Raw genomic sequence first — 20,275 nt, 5'->3', positions numbered from 1 at the left:
CACAGTCTCTGCTTTGGGACATCTGTCCCCCCCATATTTTTCCAACCCCCTGGGGCCGGGGGGTCCTCACGATGAACCCTCCTGGTTCTGAGCCACTGCTTCCCCCTAAGTGCAGTCTCTGTGTCACAGGAACAATTGAGTCCATGGCCACAAGAAAAGTCCAGCCAAAAGGCCACTCCAAATCATCTCTCCCCATTCAATCATCTCCACGTTCTTCGGGCCAGGTCCTTATCTCATCTCATCTCTTATCTCCCTTCTTATTCAGCTTCGAGGAGGATTAGCATTTTTTGCAAGGCCCCAATCATGAAAGAAAGGGGTTAAAACTTTCAGTCTCTGTCCCGGAGCTGCGGCACTCCCACACACGCTGCCCACACGCTGCCGCTCCGGCCGGGCACTCTTCTCCCCCTTCTCCTCCTGGGCCGGCTGCTATCACATTCGGTGTCGCCGGCTCTCTCTCTCTCCCTCCTGGGGGGGGGGGGGAATGGCTGCCCGAGGGCTGACTCCCTGGGGTCTTCCACCCTTCCATCCTGGAGGGCCTCCTCACCTCCCATCTCTGTCCAGGCCCAGGGCCTACCACATGGCTGCCCCTCCCCCGCCAGCAGCAGCGGCTGGACGGGGGGGGGAGATCTGACCTCTTCGCCGCGACGTCCCAAGAGAGCCTGCCAGGGCCAGAGCCCTGCTTTTTAACCCCTGTGTATTCTCGGAGGTGTGTCCAAACCCCACTGGCTACACCAGGTGCCAGTCTCAAACTCAAAACCTTCATTGGTTTGACCACAGCTTCCCAGAATTCCCACTTCTTCCTGGTCAAACCACCACACAGGGCTAGATTGTAAGGAAGGAGAAGTCCTAGTAGAGAAACTGAGAAGCTAGAAGGAAAAAAACCAACTTTTGGAACCAGCAAACCCAGAGCACAGGAGTCTAGTTTTGTCTCATGCCTTTGACTTTGGGGTGTCTTTTGCCTTTATTGATTATGGAATCAGCCTCTTGGTTTTTCTGACATTTAGTTGTTATTTTCCTTGTTTGAGGATTCTTACACATGGTTTCCAGGTCTGATCTTGTCAAGCAAAGCATCTCAGAATGCTTTTTTAATGTCAGTTGCAATTGCTTTTTTGTTGACCATTCTCTTCCAGGTTTCCTTACTCACAGCTTTTGCCCGTGTCCCAGGATGACAAGAATCTGCAGTGTTCTCATTTCCCTTCTCTCAGATACTCATTTATGAGGGATCTATCTAGTTGGTAACATTTTTTTTCTCATAACAGCATAATAAAAATGTTGCATTATGTTTTCAGAAAGCTGTGAATGCAACAAAAAGGCTTCCATACGAATTGAACATCCAGACCAGTAGATCTGTGTGTGAGGTGTCCAGGCCTTTTATTGTGAGGACACTTACCTCTGTAACTGCTGTGCTGGGACTGCAGCTTTCATGAGGGGTGAGGAGAATGACTGAAATCCCTAGAAACACATGAAACCCAGAAAGCAAGTAGCACTACAACTCTGTTTAATCCAGTGTCCTCCAAAGTTAGTGAGGAATATGAAAAATCAGCTGGCTCTGGATCAGGCCCCTGGTACCTTCCTGCTGGTTTGTAAGAAACAGCGAGGGCCAAGCGGTTACATGGAGCCCATTGTTCTTGGTGGGGATCTACATACAAGAAACAGAGCTGCATACGGGTGTGTGTGTGTGTGAAAGTACTGTTCTGCCATGAGAAATTAGCTTAAACTCTTGGGCTTTTCTAACAGAATTAAAACCAGAAGGTTTTTCAAACTTCAAATATTTACACGAACAGGAGTACTGTACTATATCAATCAAACATTTGTGGACTGAAGACACATTGAAACCTATCTACCTGCTCTCTGAGAGAGCTCTGTAAGCTGCTTGGAGCTAGTTTATGTTAAAAAAAGAAAAAAATCCTTAGCCCAAATGACAATACCAGAGCTTGTTAGTTCTCTGTTTACACTGTGTGAACTTAAGTTACCAGCACGACAGGAGAGGATGTATATTTTAGATAACACAATCTGGTTTCTATCTTTTGTATTTTTAGGTTTTAATCCTATCAGTCTCTTAGTCAAGCAACTGAGTATCAGATTTAACTATTGTTGTATGGAGGAAAAAATCCCAGTTTATCTTAAAAAAACAATAGTTTTGAGCATATATATATTTTTCAAAAAGTTAAACCTAATAATTCCCCTTGGAAACAGAGTCAAATTGCTCAGGCTCCTCTTTTAGTTCATGAACTTAGCAGCGATAAAACAAAAGGAAATGGATTTGCAGAATTTCTGATTCTGGTGCACGCCTTTCACGAACAGAAATAGACTCTGAGAACTGCCTTCTGCGGCATTATTTCTGAACGATTTCCATAACATTTCAAGTAAAACATTCATTTTTCCTCTGCTTGCCTTGTAAACACCAATCTGAGAGTCAAGCCAGACACTCTGCTCTTTCCATGCAGTCGCAGAGCCCAGCCGCACACGCAGAGCAGTTCCCGGAGCCCGTGGAGCTCCTGGGAACATCTGTGCTGCATGGACAGGCCACCTTTGTTTCCTGCTCAGTTACTGCTGCCTCACCTCACTCTCCTGGCCCCTGAAAGAACATTTCAGGTTGAGGGGGAATATTTTGCAAATATCTGACTGCTGTCCCAGAAGAATGACAGGTCTTCATGATGGCCTTACCCAGCTGTGCGTGAGGTTCAGGAAATGGCTGTGTCCCAGTGGTTTGTCCAAACCCTCCCTCACTGTTATGTCCATATCTGTTGTGATAACATATCTGCCTGCACAGGATGACCAAGGATGCCTTGGTCAAAGAAGGTTAGTGTCCAACTGTATGTGTAGGTCAGGGTGTCATGCAAGTTGATTTCTACTAAAGCAAGCAAAGCCAGGACGCAACAGGAGCCAAAGCCCTGGCAAAAATAAAGTTTTGCCTGAGTAAGGTTTGTAGCTCAGGACTTTAATATAAACTAAGTCAAGAAAAATATGTTTGACTCAGCACCAGGCTAGCTATTTTAAAAGCTTTGAACAAAACCTCTGATGTGAGTGACCTTGAAGAAATTTTGAATTCCTACCGTGGCTTTGCAGGGTGGTTTCCTAGGAAATTTATAGCAGTGGTAGCAAAAGCAGCAAAAGCAATTCAGATAAGCAAATAAGTAGATACAGACCTGCCTTTTTTAGAGAGAGTAAAATGTAGAGACAGAGAATGAACAGAATTCTGTGTTACCTACATTATAGTACTTATTAATAGATAAGGTGATATTAACACATTATTAATTCCTGAGGGACAATAGATGTAACTATGTTATATATCATAACTATAGTGTATAACAACCATAGCAGCTTCTACTGATGGGCTTCAACTTGCCACAAGGACAGACTAGGTAACCAGCTGCTGTGTATTTTCTCCCTCTGCAAGCACATTCTCCTAGGCTTTTTCCACTTCCCACAGGAAGGCTGCTGCCCTCCCTCCTGGCCACTGCAGCCACCCACTCTGCTCCCCAGCCACACCACCCTGCCACCACAAGGTTTGGGTTTCTCTGATCCTGCTGCTCATCCCTCACCTCACAGCTCTGTTAAAAAATTCCCAAATATATCATCTTACAGCCACTTGATAACCTTTTAAAAATGGTATCTTAAACATACCTTTGTATAAAGAAAAGCAAAGAAATATTCAGGGTTGCTTCCACCTCCAAAGCAATTTTGGAGGAAGTATCTGCAAACCCTGGCAATGTTCACTTAATGGGATTTTTTTTTGGACTCATTGCCACCAAAGTATTTCTTCCAGATACTCCTGCATGGAGTCAAATTTTGGTAATGCCTTAGAAAGTGCAGAAATATTTCTGAAGGTTTGCTTTATCCCTGCCTTCATCCTCCTCCTCCTCCTTCCATGCCCTGTGAGCCGCGGCACGTGTGCCCCCGATGCCCGCGGTTCCCGATGGTGTGATAGGCGGTGCAGGGGGCCCTGGGGGGCTGAGCTCATACCCATCCTGGGACTTCTGGGCAGCTCACATAACCTCACCACAAGCTCAAGCTGACTTTTCTTCGGTGGTGCTCAGCAGCGCCCATTGCTCAGCTGTTTTCAGGTCTGTTACTTGATTTGCTGGGTGATTTACGGACTTTACTGAGCATGAGGAGCATGACCAATAAAAGGATGGGGTCAAGGGTCTTTTAAAGAGACAGATGATTACAGCCCTGAAGACTTCTGAAGACTCTGAGGTATGTCATCCTAGGAACACATTGACCTATTCATTTCAAGAAATGCTGTCAAAGAAAATTAGCTACCTGATGCTTTTCCTTGTTCAGTGCTGTAAATATTTCATATTCAGGTTTCATATTTTCCTGCGACCACATACAGTTATACCTCATTAATGAACAGCTCTTGTTGCATCCACAGCTACAGGGCCTCAAAGTTTTTTCAAAGAGTGATATTTTGGTTGATCTTCAAAACCCTCTAGGTACAGGATCTGTTTGTGGCATCCTTTAGTTTAATACATCAAATATGAGGTAAGAAGCAAGGCACTGACTGGAAACTGGAAGCACAAATATCTGGGTGCCTCATTTCCCTTTCTAAAGAGGTTTAAACACCTTTTGGTGTCTGCAGAGGTTTAGGTCCCCATCACCTCTCTTTGCAAAGCCTGAATGTGGCAGCGTGCCTGCTATGGGATGGTGTACAGGCCTTAGAGAGAGCCATCTTCTGGGGAGGCTCAGCTCCAGCCCTACAACAGGGGAGCAAAGGGGCTTTCCTTAGTGTCCTTTACATTCTAACGCTGGCTTTTGTGTGCACTGGGTGCCACAGCCTCTCCCCAGGCTGCAGCAGGGCCTGAGGGCCAGCACATCCCTGACACCCTGCTCAGGGCAGCGACCAAAGGCAAGCCGGACATCTTCGAGAGCAGATGTGCCCAAAACATGGGAAAGAGAAAGTCAGGAGAAATGCCTGAGACACAGATAGATTGAAATGCAGATACAGAGGGGGTCTAGAAGAGGGGGAAAGCAAGTCAGATGAATCATTGATGAATAGCAGCACAGAGCAGTCTCTCCTGCCATACCCCATTTACAAAACAATGTGATTTTCTAATGAGAGATCATGGGATGGACCAGAGGCGAACCTACGAGTGACTTACATAATAAGTTTACATTAAAGGAGGAGATGCCAAAACACACTGTAAGAAGGATACTAGAGAACAGTTTTAATAACATATTCCAAACTTCCTGAGGTTGTTTATACCTTACTTCAGACTGATGAAATACTTTTTCTTACGTGTGGACTGATGTGAAATACCTTTCAACTACTGCTAAAAGACCTGCTAAAACACATACTTAAGCACCTCAAAAAAACAGCAAGTCACTTAATTACAAGATTCAGGGTATATTCCAAAATATTTCCTTCTATTAATTAACATCTCAAATAGGAGATTAACTGTTACTTTTAGAGTAATTTTATGGCATATTTTTTCTTCTGCAACTTTTTCTTTCTCAGACTTTAGAAGTGCTCTGGAGATCAATGAAGGCCTGTGAAACATCACATGAAAATAATTAGTCTGACCAGAAAGAGGGACAGATTCAGTTCTACACCCAGATGTACGTTCATGCAAACCCCACTGACAGTGGCACAAAGTTCAGGAGTTACAACCAATAGTCATTACAACCCAAAGTCATTAAAATGAAAACTAATTACTAATGAATGACTTGTTTGGTAAGCCATATGAAAAAGGATGGTGTTTTCAGTGCAGATCCTAGAAGACAGATGTCCACATTTCAGAAATTACTTCAAAACTGGTGCTACTTGGCACTCTCAGTAGAGAGAAAAAAAGATTTGAAAGAACACTCTTCATCTAAAACTGTATTTGTGTCTGAACTATATTTACCTACTGGGCCTGTGAAATTTTGAAGGAAAGAATCAGTTCTGCAGTTGTGTTGTTGATTGGGGCAATTTTCAGACCTCAGCAATACTTGAATGGATCTCACCTGAACTGATAAAAGCCAAAAGAGAATGCAACTAGTCTTAGTTTTAATTCTTCTGCGGGGTGTGGCAGCCCTTTACTTCAGCATCTCCACTTGTTTCCAGCTCTTCTGATTAGCTGAATTTCCCCAAAGTTGCCAGGTGAGGATGCTAGTACAAAGGATTTAAAATGTTGCCTGCGGGCTCAGGCTTCTTGAGCACTTTTCATGGTCCTTTGCACAGCTCAGAGACTGGAGAAGTCTCCACACCCAAAGGGGAACTCCACAGAGCTTCAAGCTTGGCACACATTCAGAGTGAAGGAAAACCCAATTCTGCCCTGCTTTCCTCTGTACAAGGCGATTCATAACTGCATCCCTCCCCCAGGAGACTGTCTTATCCCTGCAGACTGTTACACAGCACTGGAAGGCTTTAGCCACCTCTCCCCTTGGTGTGCTCTCGTTTTGCACGTTACATTGAACACGAATTGCTCCAAAGGGAGCTTTACAGTGCAGGGATTGGGGCACCCACGTGGGAGCTGGGACACAGAGGACCATCAGCACTAATAAATATTTAATCTTTGTATGCAAAGTGTAACAGCTTCATTGAGAGAGACTCTGCACCTGCCAGCTCTGCTCAGCCCAGAGCCCGCTCAGCAAGGGCTGCAGGAAGACGAGGCTTGAAGCAGATGGTGGAGTTGAACTTGGATCACCCAAACCATAAGCATGTGCTTTAGTCAATCTGTACATTCAGCCCAATTAGTGAACAGTGCCAGATCTGCCAAAGCCACGTTTTTCTCACGCTAAACGATTGATCAAAACAAAAGCAAACATCTCACCCGGGCTCACCAGTCAGCCTTGCTGCTGATCACGGCCCCACAGGCAGCGCCAGTGTTGCACAACAGCCGCTTTCTTCAGCTGTCAGTGCGCATCCTTTAGACATCAGCAGGAAATAAAGCACAAAACTGGAGACAGGAAATTGTTTAATGATAGAAATTGGCAAAGACAGGTGAAATCCTCAAGCTACATTTAGCTCATTTTAGGAAGTACGCAGGTATCATTTTGACAGTACACTTTTAACAAAAAAACGTAGAGATTTACAAGGTAAGATGTGCTTTTCTTAGAGGACCTAACCCTCCTTCTGTTGGTAAATTGACTGCCAGTCATTGCTGGAATGCGAGTTTTTGTTAAATCAGTCTAGAAAAGGATATTTTAAATTCAGCTTTCAGTGCCTTTTAATGCTGTTGTTGAATGAGAGCTTTGGTGTAATACAGGTTGAAGGAAGTCTATTAGTACCTGCCCTTGGTTTCACAGCCTCTGTATAAACACCACCTTTGCCTCTGGTACTGGCCTTTCCTCATCTACAGCTGCTCCTTTGCTGCAAACTTTGAGCCAGGTTTAACTTTGGTTCATTTAATCTCTAATACCTTCCCTAGCTGTGGACTTGTCTCCGCTCTTTTCCTGCCTCTTCTCATTAACCCAAGACACTCAGCTTTTTTTCTCAGTTCCCCATTTCTCATTAATTTATTTTCCAAGAACCAAAAAGGGAAAATAATTATACATCGAAAACCCCAGGAAGTACCAAATTAACACCAGGGAGCTGATTTGTGTCCTGAGAAGACTCCAAGGTCACAGTCTTCTACTGTTCCTCATTGTGACCAAGAAGCCTCCTTGACAGCTTCGACACACACAGAGCAGCTGTAGGAAAAAAAAGGACAAACATCACCCCTCTCCAGCTGTGCCTTCACATACACAGACAAATCCTGCTAGGAAATGACAAGGAGCAGCTAAGGGAAATGGACTTCAGAGATACAAAACACTCCTCACTGCCTGGCTTGGAATGGATGGGAAGAAAGAGGAAGTGTCAGATCCAAACCAGAGCGTGCACGTACACCTGTGACTGTGTACACACAGCCATCTCAACCTGCAGAAGATGAAAAGCAGACTAACAACTCCCTTTGATAAGGGAATTTAGCTATCTATGTTATTACATGCTAATGACTGCACAGGACACAGTATAAACCTGACTTTTTTGGAAATGGGAGAGATAAATAGAAATTAATCATGGCTTTCTTACAGTTCTGCTTTATGGGTGTGAATATCTGAGACTGAAGGCAGTGCCTGAATATCCTATTCAGTATAGCTCCTGAACTTTCTTTCAGTTTTATTCGGACTGCTGCTAGTTATTGAAGCTCAACAGGCAAATTCTAGAACAATTGAGCAATAGATTTCAGGATTCTCATTTTTTAAGTTACTTGCAAATTGAAAAAGACAAGAGAAAGAATTTTTTTCCCTGACAAACCATGTAACCAAGCACACAACCCTACTTGATCAGCTGGACGCTGGTGGTTTTCCCACAGAGAGTATTTCTGGAGAAGCCCTGTAATCTGTGAGCTCCTGTGGACTTCAGGCAGGAGAGTGGGACTGGTAATGGGCTGTACCAGATTCCTTTGCCATGTCTTTGTGATGGATGGTAAAGTCCCACCTGCTGGAATCACAGATTTTTCACTTTCATTTGTGCATTGCTAACTCTCATCGTAAAAGATTAAACAACATCATGTGAAGCAAGCACAAACCTGAAAGTCCATCAAGTGGAACTGAAAGAACCCAGCATGTTTTGTCTTGATTTTAAATCCTGCCTTGGAGGATCAGCTTATGGCTCCTGTTATTTGGTGCAGCAGTGCTTCAGGTATTTTCTTGAGCGCCATAATCATTTTGCCTCCTAGGCACCAATCAGGGTTAATAAGGTCAGCCAGAAAGGAGCAGATTGCCCACTATGTAATCAAGACAGACTTTGAGTCAAAATCTTTCTATGCCAGTAGGAATATTTCCAGACTTGTACTAGAATATGAATAGGGATGAAATGGCATATGAAGACTTTTTTAATAACTCTTCAATAATATTTTGGAAGCAGAGATGAAAGTGTGCCTTAATTTACAAAGGATTAAAGAGTCATGAATTGAGGAACTGGAGAGAATATTGGGACACTGATGCATATTGTCCATTTATCATTTTGATAATTCGGTTTCTCTGCTTTTCTCTGCTTCTCCATTTGGCACATTTTGCATCAAAATACATATTGTTAAAGATGCAATCCCAGTGAGTTCCTGCACAGTTACTCGCATGTATGGCCCTTCAAAACCTGTAGGTTTTAAACCCAAGGCCAATATGTGATTCAAAGTATTGCAGTGAGCATGGAGCAAAGTACCTCAGTGAGCACTGAGCAAAGCATTTGTGTCCTCCAGAGCAAGGCTCAGGCAAATGACTCACAGCACCTGCAGGGAGGGAAGGAGGAGTCAAACTGATTTTCCAGGGTACTGACCACAGACATATCATGGGGGTGATGTGGCCTTAAGGGAGAGGAAGGACAGGAAAGGACAACAGTGCTGTTAGTTTGTGACTTCCATAATTGTATGTTTGCAGAATTAGAAGGGAGGGAGGGAAGCAGGAAAGACAAGTATTTACCAGTTGCCACTTTCTGCTTGTTGCATGCAAAGGAATATTTCTGACAATTTGTTTGCTAAAAGAGCTGAGCTTGCTGAAACTTAAAGTGGGGGAATTATATTGGGATGGGATATAAGCAAGCCCAGTCACTGCCCAGCTCCTCCAGCTCTCCCAGAACCTTCTCATTACCTAACATCCTTTGCTTTTATTGCTCTTTCATTGTCCAAAACAATAACTGCATTTTCATGAAAAATGTTCTCTGCTTAGAAAATGTGGCCCTTTTGTGCAGATATATAGCTGTACATTCACATAATTAGCAGAATTTATTATACAGAATTCCTGACAAGTAAGATCACATGCAAAGGTTGATAAGCTAAAACTGCATTTCAACAAGCTGTTTTTGATGTAGTCATGACAATGTAATGAAAAGTTTGAAAGATGTACAATTTCTGTAATAAATGAATATTCACTTTTGTTCTGAAGTATTAGTACTTGTGTCTAGACTTTGAGTGCTTCCAATCATAGAGCTACTAAAGCCAGAATTCAGATGGTTAGCAAAGATGGTATGTCTTCAAGATGTGCCTGCTGTACTAAAAAGATTTTATCTCAGCCTAGGCTGTGGGTAATGTGAGATAGATAATAATTGATTTTTCAATTTACTTTATTTATTACTATTTTAAAAATTGTTAAAATTTTTCAACTATTTTTAATATCTTCTTTTTTCCAGATTCATTTAAAAATTAGGAACTTGTAAACACTCCCAATATTTGGAGTGCTTGTCTATTCAAAGAGAGAGAAGGTATAGTCAAGTTTATATAAATATAAACAATACAATGTCATTACATCAGATCAGATTCAACAATATAATGACATAAAAATAATAATCTGACAGTATTTTAGCTGCTGCATGGCTACTGGACGTAAAACTCAAGGTGAAATGAAGAATGGGTGATTTGGGGAGTTGACAGGAGGATCAGTTGTCAGCTGTTCAAATCCAGCCCAGGCTGCCCCCAGCAGTAGGGCAGTAATGGAATCATCACTGCCCTTACCTTCTGGCAGCTGTTTGGCTGCAGTAAAACAAGACAGTGCTCTACTCCCTTTGGTTTAAGTTACCCATGCCTCTGTTCTCCTCACAGGGCCAAAAAAGCTCACAGAGTACTGCCAAGGAGAGAGATGTCAATGCACAAAACTCAGCAAGGATGTCTCGAGTGATGGTAAGGCACATCTAGAAGTTAGAAGCTTCAAGCCAGAATCACAGCATTCTCTGAGCCCTAAAGGAGCCTCCTTCAATGCAGTAGTTTCTTTTAAGGTTTTGTGAAGGTGTTCTGGTGATAACCTCAAGGCTAAATCCTTAATAGTCCCTCTTGGTGGTCCACGAGTGTCACACTTTTGACTTACTGGTCTTGACTAGAGTCTTGGCTCCTGTGGGAGTGAGAACAGAGGTGCTTTGTTGTGGGCAAGGTGACAGGGTTTAATCCCTGCTAGCACTCTAGGATGTGCCATAATATAGTGTTTATCCTCTCTAGTGCTTACATGGTATGGCTCCCTCTCCCACCATCTAGAACTGTACTTTGGACAGTTCTACCAAGGGCTGTCTTCGTAGAAGAGATAGTCTTCTACCAAAAAGACTGTCTCTCTTCTACCTCCCTCACCAGCAGCAGATCCTGTTATTGGAGGGGTCTCCTGGAACAGAGCTGCTGTTCCTCCCACACCATGAGTCAAACAGGTCTCAGCAGTAGGGCCAGCAGTACGTGTGTGGCTGAGAGACCTCATCAGGAGCCTGGGGACAGCATGATAGAAAGCTGCTGGAATCAGATATAAAGTATTGGAGAGAGGAGAAGACAGGGAGGCAGGTTTGCCGTGAGCTCCATCGCCACTGCTCAGCAGATGTGTAAGAAAATTCTTCTTTTCTACTGGCTCAGTGCTCTCACAAGCCTCCTGCTCTCTCCCTGGTGGGGGAGAAGAAGATAACCTGAGCAGTATTGTGACAAAATTCAGTGTGGCACAGCAGAGCTCCGTGGCTACGATGGTCTCAGGATTAATATGCTGGCAGGTTGGAAATGTCTTTTATGAGCCCCATCCACACAGCTGGCAAAACCCAGGCAGCACTGGCTGTGTCTCTGACCAGTGTGAAGTTGTAAGGCTGTGGTGGGGCTCAGAGCCCTCTTTCCCATTACTCCTGAGCCATAAAGGTGAGGTTCCTGTGAGCAGGGAGCAGCCAGCAGGCAGATGTGCCCAAATACACATGCCACTGTGTTCTGCTCGCATGTTTGAGCCCTTGTGTCGGGGACCCCCTTGGAAAAGGAGGCTCCCACTGGCTCCCAGAGCTGACAACCACAGGGCACAGCAGGGGAAAATATGCATCTTTCATGCCTGGGTATCCCTTATCCACAGTTTGAGCAGAAACCCAGCAGACAAAGTTCTCTGTCTTCTATCCTCTATCCCCTCCCAGCATTTATTTGGAACCTCAGGAGGAAGGACGTAAAAGTGGACTTCAACTGGGTCAAAAAAACCCAATAGCCTGCTTTTTAGTTCACAGCCAAAAAGGAATTTTCAGGAAAAAAATCTGAACACCAAAATATTCAAGCCAAAAAATAAAGTTTTTAATTTTGGCAGCTCAGGACAGGTTTAGGCTGCTCAGTTTTTGACAGTAAAGCAACATATATTCGCACCATTTTTTTCGTCTTCTTTTACAGTATGCTGACATTTTCAAATGCATTTTCTCTTGAAATGCAGTTTCTCTTGAACATTTTCAACAACGCTTTTTCACGGTATTTGATTCTCAGGGTTTCTCACTGCCAGGGGAACAGCCGAGGATCCAGGGAGGAGCCGTGGAAATGCATTAGCAATGGCAGCTCAAAGTGGCACTGGACCCCTCCAGTTCTGGCCCTTGGCAGCAGCTGGTGTTGTCCAAGTTTGAAGTGGAGCAGAGATGCAGCAGAGCTCCCAGCCCTCATCCAGGAGAAGCTGAAAAGGGTAGCACAGGAGAAAAGGGCCAAGTCAAATGCACCCTTGATCAAATGGTGCAGTCCTAGCAAGACAGCAGGAAAAACACTGTGTCATGTCCCAGCACTGTGTCACTGTTTGTGCCAAGCCTTGCAGTCAGGAGAGAGCATCTCCTGACCTGCCCACAGCTGTCCCCTGTACTTGCAGCCAAAGGCAGTGTCAAAGCCTCTGTGTGGCTACATTGCACTCTAGTTGGAAATGCCATGGAGGGTCCTCTAACATTCCTGCTTTTGCATTCATAAAAGCCAAGTGCAAGCAGCTCTGACCCAGCCCAGGAGGGGTTGGCAGTGGCACCCCTCCTGCTCTTCACTGAGCAATCTCTCTGAGCCAACAACAGGGAGACACAGCTCAAAGAAGCATGGAAAGGTCATGTGATAGAGTGGGAAAACACATTTAACTAAATTCACCTGCATGTTTTTACTGAATAGAAGTGCTATGTTTTGTTTTTTTTTCCCTACAGGCATTTTTCTCCTTCAGGGCAGTCCACCTCCACTACCTTCTAGCCAAAGGAGTTCCCACTTCATACACAGAGCATCAGTGTTGCACCCACGTAACCAGGACTGCTGGAGGCAGACACCAGGAACTACACTAAAACCAACTAAAATATGCTGATGAAATCCCACTTCCCTGCTCATCCAGCCCATCAGACTAGAAATGATAGGGTTTCTGAGCTCCTCTGAGCAAACAGTGTGAAAATATAAGTCTTGGTTTGGTGCATGCCCAGAGTGTTGAACTAAGAACACTTGTCTCATATGTAAGCAGCTGCAAAACCTGATATTTACACAAGGATTCACAGAGATGAGAAAAGCCTGCGTATTTTTTTTCTAGATGGCAGGCTCTGATTCAAATGGGAATTAATTTGGGAAAACCCTCTGGTTTGTATCATACAGCATGCCAGGTTAAATGACTAGAGTAGACTCTATTTTTTGTGTAATTGAAGATTAGCTTTAGAGCATTGACATTGTTCCCACATCAATATAGTAGCAGTTTTGCCTACCAAAGCACCCATCATTTTGCATGTCAAATAGATTGTGAAAAAAGCAGAACTCTACCTTTAAAAGCACTCAATCAACGAGATCACAAATGCACTTGGTATAAATACGACTACACCTATATGTGCTTTTTTGCAGAGCTGTCTCTGGGAACCCACACATGCTTGGCTTTCCTTAGACAAGGTGGCTGCAATTTCAAAGCTTAGAGCTGCCTTTAAATGGCTCTCTTAGACTTGGGTGTGAGCTGGCACCTGCTTCTGCTGGCAACACAAGGGCTGTTGTCTCAGCCACCCAGCAGTAATATGCAAAAGAAGGCTTTTATGAGGCAAATTAGTAGAGCTGGAAAACCCAACCCAGGTTTGGCTACCCAAGCCCCACCTCAAGGGCTCGAGTACCTGATGTGAGCTTCTTCTCTTTTTTTTTTCAGATTTATCAGGTGGTCTAATAAATTATATCCCCCTTCTTACAAAGCCTGGATCACTTTTATGTAGAAATGCTGAAGCAGACAATGCTCCTGTGGCAGAGGCCAGCAGAGCTGATGGCAGGGTGGTACAGCACAGTGGATACATCAGATTGCTGCAGGGAATAACTTGCAAACTGGAGCTAACCTCCACCCCCCCATGCTCTCTAGGGGTTACATTTTGGGGGTCTTGGTACGTACCTTAGGCTGGTCCCAACTATTTTTTTGAATCTCACAAAGACACATGAACCTGGCCCTCAGCTCAGCAGTGCTTTTAGCTCCCCATCAAGCACCAGCACAGCACTAAAGCAACAAAAGAATGAATGCAGAGAGAAAGACATCATCTCAGGTGATATTGGGATAACCAAGGTATCACTTCTTGCCTCATTTTAAATCATATTTTATTTTAAATCCCTCCCTCTCTCTCCACAAGAGGTACAGTTTTTGAGGCAAAGGCAGAGTGCCCTTCAGCACTATCAGGGATAGCAAGGCAGTTGCCAGTCTCATCCTGTAAAAAACCACAGTTATCACAACAGGTTCAAAGTTCTTCCAAACAAAAAGTGGAGCTGATGGACACTGTGTGTTCCTCCTATTGCTTTGAGAGCTCCAGCTGTTCTGCCTCTGCAGTGGCAATACATCTGTGTTGCTGTGCAAGCAAAAACAGAGAAAGGATGAGGAAAAGAACAATTTCACATATTTTTGTCTGTTGCTTCCATCTTGTGGCCAACATGGAAAAGAAAAAATTGGGGGTTTATTTCAGGTAAGTTATTATTAACAAATGAATGGAAACACTGGAATTTTTAGAGGTGGTTCTAATCCTTAGCTCCAGTTGTTTGGATGGGAATGAATTGGGGTTGGAAGCTAGGTTTTCCCTTTGAAAAGCATTGAACACCAATGCCAGCAGAGGAAGGAGCTGGTGCCTCCTCTGCCACACACTCTTGATTGGTCTCACATAAGCTGCTGTGCCAAGGGTGCAGGACGGAGATGGGGTCAGAAGGACAAACCCATGGGTGCTACACCTCACCCTCACCCTGCTGAAGGCAGCAGTGATGGGACTCCAGCAGAGCATGGACTCTGCATCAGCTGCTGCCTTTGTGAGCTAGCCCAGACCCATGAGGTGGATTCTCTCTTTGTTTTTGAGCCTACAAAGTCTTTTCTTTGTTTCCATTTCATTTTTCCTGGGGGTTATGCCAGCACACACCTCCCATACTACACAGCCTCTAACAGTGGGAATAACTTGATGGGACACAGCAATCTTGCTGAGACAGTTGCAGAGGCACAATGCCTCAGGTTTCCAGAGCCATGGGGAGCATCTCAAGAGGGCTGGATAACTTCTTCCTGGCTTGTGAACCTGCTACTTTTTCCACTCATAGCAGCACAACTTAGCCAAAAATCTTTTTACCTGCATAACCTGAAGTAATTCTCTTCCCATCCTCCTGGCCAGAAGCCTGCCCTTCTCAGCTCCTGGCACAGTGCTGCTCTCTCTCAGCTCCTGTTTCCTGGGCAGACTGCCTCTGCCTTGTGCCATTGCATGCCCTCAGCACATTTCCATCCAAATACTTGCTGAGGCCTTGAGACAGGGAGCAAGATGATGTGTGGAACTCGTGTTGGACCCCCAGCCTGGTGGAGCAAGGAGCTAGAATTTTGCCCAAAATGGATCCACTTCAGCAAGAAGGTGAGAAACTCGCTCTCCATTCTCCCCAGCATGGACAGATATGCTCACAGGCACACACAGCCATGCCTTGTGCTTGGGAGGAGGCTCTGTAGCCAGGCTCTTGCATAGAGAGGGATTTTGGTACCTCACACAGCAGAAATGACGATTCCATCGGTCCTTGTGTCTCACACAGCTGCTGAGCTGCCAGAAGAGCAGGTGCACAGCCCAGCAGGATGTGAGGGCACAAGCACTTCCAGGGCTCTTTCCTGTGCCCCTGTGGTGGCAGGAAGTGCTGTGTGTCTGTGCAGGCTTCAGGATAAAGGCTCCTTTCAGCGAGGACACACAAAGGAGACACAACCTACTGTAGCTCGTATCCAAGGCCAGGGCCCAGGATGCTGCACCCCATTTGAGTGAGGAGGGGGATTTGTTAGATGGAGAGTTCATCTCCCAGCAAGTTCCCAGCAAGAATAGGAACCACCCCAAGGACAGAAGGTTGCTAACCTACCCATTCACAGGGCATTCCCACAGCCAGCCTAGCCTTGGTTTCCCACTGGAAAACCAAGAGAGCCTTTCATGCAGGAGGTACAGCTGCCAAGTTTAACTCTGATTTCAGGTTGAAATCTTGCAAATCTTCTCAAATTCACATTCAGTTACATATGCTGTGTAAAATTGATTCTGTGGGAGCACAGAACTTTAGTGTGATTCACGATGGTGGTGAGTTCAGCACAAGTTGAAAAACCCTCTAGCCAGGGCCTTTCCTGAGTGTGTGCAGAGCAGCAGGCCCCAACCCCAGCACACATGGTGCCAAGGCCAAGGGTCTCATCTTGGGCAGGGAGCCCAGTGCCCACCCACTCACCCACCCAGAGCTGGGGCACCATACCTGCTGTGTTTTGGGAGATAACATGACTGCCCACAGATGTCACTCGGTATCCTGGTCACTTGCTGCCAGCACTCCCTCACTGTGCCCATGGAAGGGCTCGGAGACAGGGTTGTCTTTACTGATTGATGGCTTCACAGACAGCTCAAAGACCTCTTGAGGGAAAAAATCCCTGAGCAAGACTGATTCTTTATAACCATCTTTCAATAAGTGAGTATAGACCCCTCACATATCCTTAAATTATATATCATTTATTGAAATATAAAGATCTTCATTTACAAGGTTTTTTCAAAGACAAAATATCAACAGGGGCATTTTTGAAATACATTTTGTGCCTACCATCATTCAGGCCAGTTTGCCCTTCTTCAAACATTTCACAACAGCCATCATTTTGGAAACACTTCCTTTTTTATTATTCTAAAATATAACTTTTGGACATTCAAAGTGCAACAGTTAACGTGCCTGTGGAATATATCACAGTAAAAAAAATATAAACAAAGGCAGTGATATAGCTGTCATAAATGTTTTGGCAGTATTCTAGAAGTCTATATAAAAATACTTATATACATATTGATGTATAACATCATCATATCTCACGTCCTTCATCATGTAATAGGACCATTTTGTACAAGTCGCAGACCACGCTGTAAGGAATTGGTTGGCCATTCCAAATCAAAAGCTGCATTTTGTAGGATAACACTGATTGTCGTTATACAATTACTGTAGCTAAAGGTTTGGGAATATCTCTTCCAGTGGCTTCTCAAAAAGTAAGCCATAAAAAAAAAAAGTCTGTAATACTGATAATATTGTGAAACTAAACAATTCATTCTCATCCTTTCACACTTCTCCCTCTCTAATAAATCCTCTCTCTTCCTCTTCTTCTCATTCCAGTTTCCAGGCCAGCTTGTCTGATTCCAAGCCTGCAGTGAGCTGGGTTTTGCTAGACCCCTGCCAGGGATGCAATTGATCTGTACAATACTCATGACAAGATGGGGAATTAACATTATCATGTACCAGAAAGTGAGCCAGCTCTGGTTCATTGGCTGAGTCTAGCCTGAGATGCACTGTGAGATGCAGAATGAGGCTGGTGAGGGGAAGGCAAAGCTGCACGAAAATGTCCTTAGATTCCAGTACTGATATAATAAAACATGCTGGGGTTGATTTTCAAACCCTGAAGAACACCAGGCCATGTGCAAAAATGCAGGTGAATCTTGCCTAATTTGAATGTGTAGTTGTAAAGACCACACATGCAAATTAAGGCACATGTCATCTCGAGTGGCCATTCAGATATCTGGGATATCCATAGACAATTTGCATTTCCTCAATTCATGGTTCATAACTGGAGGGAGATTTCACACCATCTCATCTGTCCTGGCTGTACCAAGAGTCTATGTTTCACAGTTGTCCCCGTACAGAGCTCAGTGTTTGGCAAAAGCATGGTCCCAGGAACACACTTGTTCTTCATCTGTCAAATGCAAGAAGTAGAGGATGCACCATCAATCACCATTCCTCCTGATTGTCAGCTTCCATCGGGGTTGAAATGTGGGGGGCTTGCTTCAGGTCCTGTTTCCACATTTGCTGTGATCTTGTTCATGGCCTCAGCCAGGTGACAGCTTGAAACTCAGACCCAGAATGATTTGTGCAGTGTCCCACACTGTAACACTGCCAAAATTGCATTTGCTTTTGTTTGATCTGTAGCTGTCCACAAGTGAAGTCAAGGGGACTTACGAAGCTTTTTGTAGGGCTATTTGAAGGTAAACTGTGGTTTAACATGGGAGCATGTTCTGTCAGTCACTCTTACACACTTCCTAGGAAAATACTTCAACACAGGAATGAGTTTGCACCACATTTGCATTGGTTGTATCGTAGCAGAGGTTGGGCATATCCTACGAGGTGCTCATTGCACTGAATTAAGGCAAAGTTTGAAAGCTGAGTACCAAAAAGGATTGAGCCCTTGGCAGTGATATAATATTTTTCACATGTAAGTCTTCCAAAGTGTCATATCTCAATAACACATTGTACAGTGATAGCAGTAATCATAATACTTTGTTCATATAAGTGGTGTCAAAAATCAACAATTGCAGGCTGAGAGCAGATTCATTTTCATGCACTTTTTTCCAAAAAACACTCCTCGAAGCATTTACCTTTTGTAGTTACAGTCTGCAAAGATGGTTGAGATTTCTGCTCCTGTTTAAACTTGAAAACTAAGAAAAGAATGTTTTCTGCATATTTATTTCTCCTTATTTGAAGTTGCATTTCAGGCTAGGGGAAATGTCTTTGTTTCTTGAACAGTTTAAATATCAAATCAATTCTTCACAGCTAACCTCAGGATAAGATTTCTTTTGAGTACCATGAAACACTAATAATGAGGTATTGCTGGTGGTTTATCATAATCTTCCATTCTCCAACATCTTAGAAATCTGGTATAATTTTTTTTAATTGAAATTTTTAGGACCCCACTTAATCAGAGGAAAACTAATTGCTTCTAGTACATCTGATTAGAAAAGCTACTCAGCTCATGAAAGAAAAAAATCTTAATTTTTTTCTCCATGTTAAAGTAGTTTTAGCTAACCAGAACAATTACTATTCGGTGTAGATAAAAAAAAAAAAATTCATAAAATTTTTGGGGCTGGAAATTTCTCCCCTGAACTTAAAAAAGTGTTTTGATATTGTGCTTTTACTGAAGGACAATGGATTGTAAAATATACATTTAGTGTTACTGAAAACAGTAGTAGTATTATTTTGAAAACAGCTACCTTCTATAGTTAATAAAGACTTACTAGGTTTCTAACACCTATTATAGACTGAATTTTAATTATCATTATTATTATTATTATCATTATTATTCCCCTTTACTTGCATTAATGGTGGAAAGTAACATGTTTTATAGTACTGGTCAGTCCCTTGTGGTTTTAGACCTTTTTGGTCCAAAAGTGGTTTTCGCATGTTCTTCAATTCACATGATAGTTCAACAGCAGCTGACATTGAGATTGAGGGAGGAAGTACACAGAATTCATGAATGACCTCTTCTAAAATCCATGGCATTTGTTCAATGTGCACCTCAAAAGATCCTTGAGTAGTCAGTTATTTACATAATTACAATGGTGAAGTATTGCTGCAGTGGAAAATTGATCCATCAAAGTCATATGAATGCCCTTGAAACACAAAACCAGTCTGTTTGTGGCCTTTTCCTTCATCCTCCTATCAGTTGGAATGGCAAACAACACTGAGATGCTACTGAAGTACTGCAAGAAGCAACAGTAAAATATCCATCTTCAACATGTCTCTTTCATTTATACTCAGGCTGAGTCCTCTGCCCATTCCTGGGCGTTCCTTTCTACAAATCCATCTCCTCTTCACATCCTTGACGTTGCAATAAAGTGGTTTTCTGTGTGGAGCAGAAGTCTGTGGAGAGCTGGGGAAGGCTCCCTGTGTGCAGAGCTGGCGGGTGGCCGTGCCTTACAGGAAGCTGTCCTCCACCAGGTCTGAGGAGTCGATGCCAATGTCGTCCATCATGTCAATGTCCTCAATGGTCTCGTCCTCTCTCTTGATGAAGGTGGAGCTACTGGAACCGGTTTCAATGGCACTTTCTTCAGATGTCTGTGAACTGGAAGAGACAGATATCTCAGAGATAAGGTACGTGGTGACTCTGGCTGGGTAAACACCCCAGCCTCTGGCAGAACTGAACACTACCTCCCCAGATGCTTTCTGACCCACAGTGCAATCTTAGGTGACTATGACCACCAGTTTCTTAGGACATGACATACCTTGTATATCAAAAGTAGTGAACCACCTTGGAATTCAAAGGAGCATGCTGGCACTCTCAGCCAGATACTTGTTGGAGAAGTAGTTTTATGACACTACTGTGACAATAGGTCACTTAGTTAAATCTAGGGAGGTCAGGTGAAAACAAGATAGCAATA

General features: G+C 43.8%; 1 protein-coding gene across 1 annotated transcript in view; it reads right to left on the bottom strand.

The window, feature by feature from the left end:
- Positions 1 to 16,582: 16,582 nt before the first annotated feature.
- Positions 16,583 to 20,275, bottom strand: part of PDGFRA (platelet derived growth factor receptor alpha) — a 34,422-nt gene continuing 30,729 nt past the window's right edge. Inside the window, exon 23 of the mRNA XM_064710392.1 lies at positions 16,583 to 19,959. Within this exon, the coding sequence (XP_064566462.1) occupies positions 19,812 to 19,959 (148 nt within the window). The 3' untranslated portion in view covers positions 16,583 to 19,811. The remainder of the gene's footprint in view (positions 19,960 to 20,275) is intronic.

Source organism: Zonotrichia leucophrys, chromosome 4 (assembly GCF_028769735.1).
Source record: "Zonotrichia leucophrys gambelii isolate GWCS_2022_RI chromosome 4, RI_Zleu_2.0, whole genome shotgun sequence".
NCBI lineage: Eukaryota > Metazoa > Chordata > Aves > Passeriformes > Passerellidae > Zonotrichia > Zonotrichia leucophrys.
The sequence above is the reverse complement of the archived record's forward strand: the minus strand, read 5'-3'. Positions and strand labels throughout refer to the sequence as shown.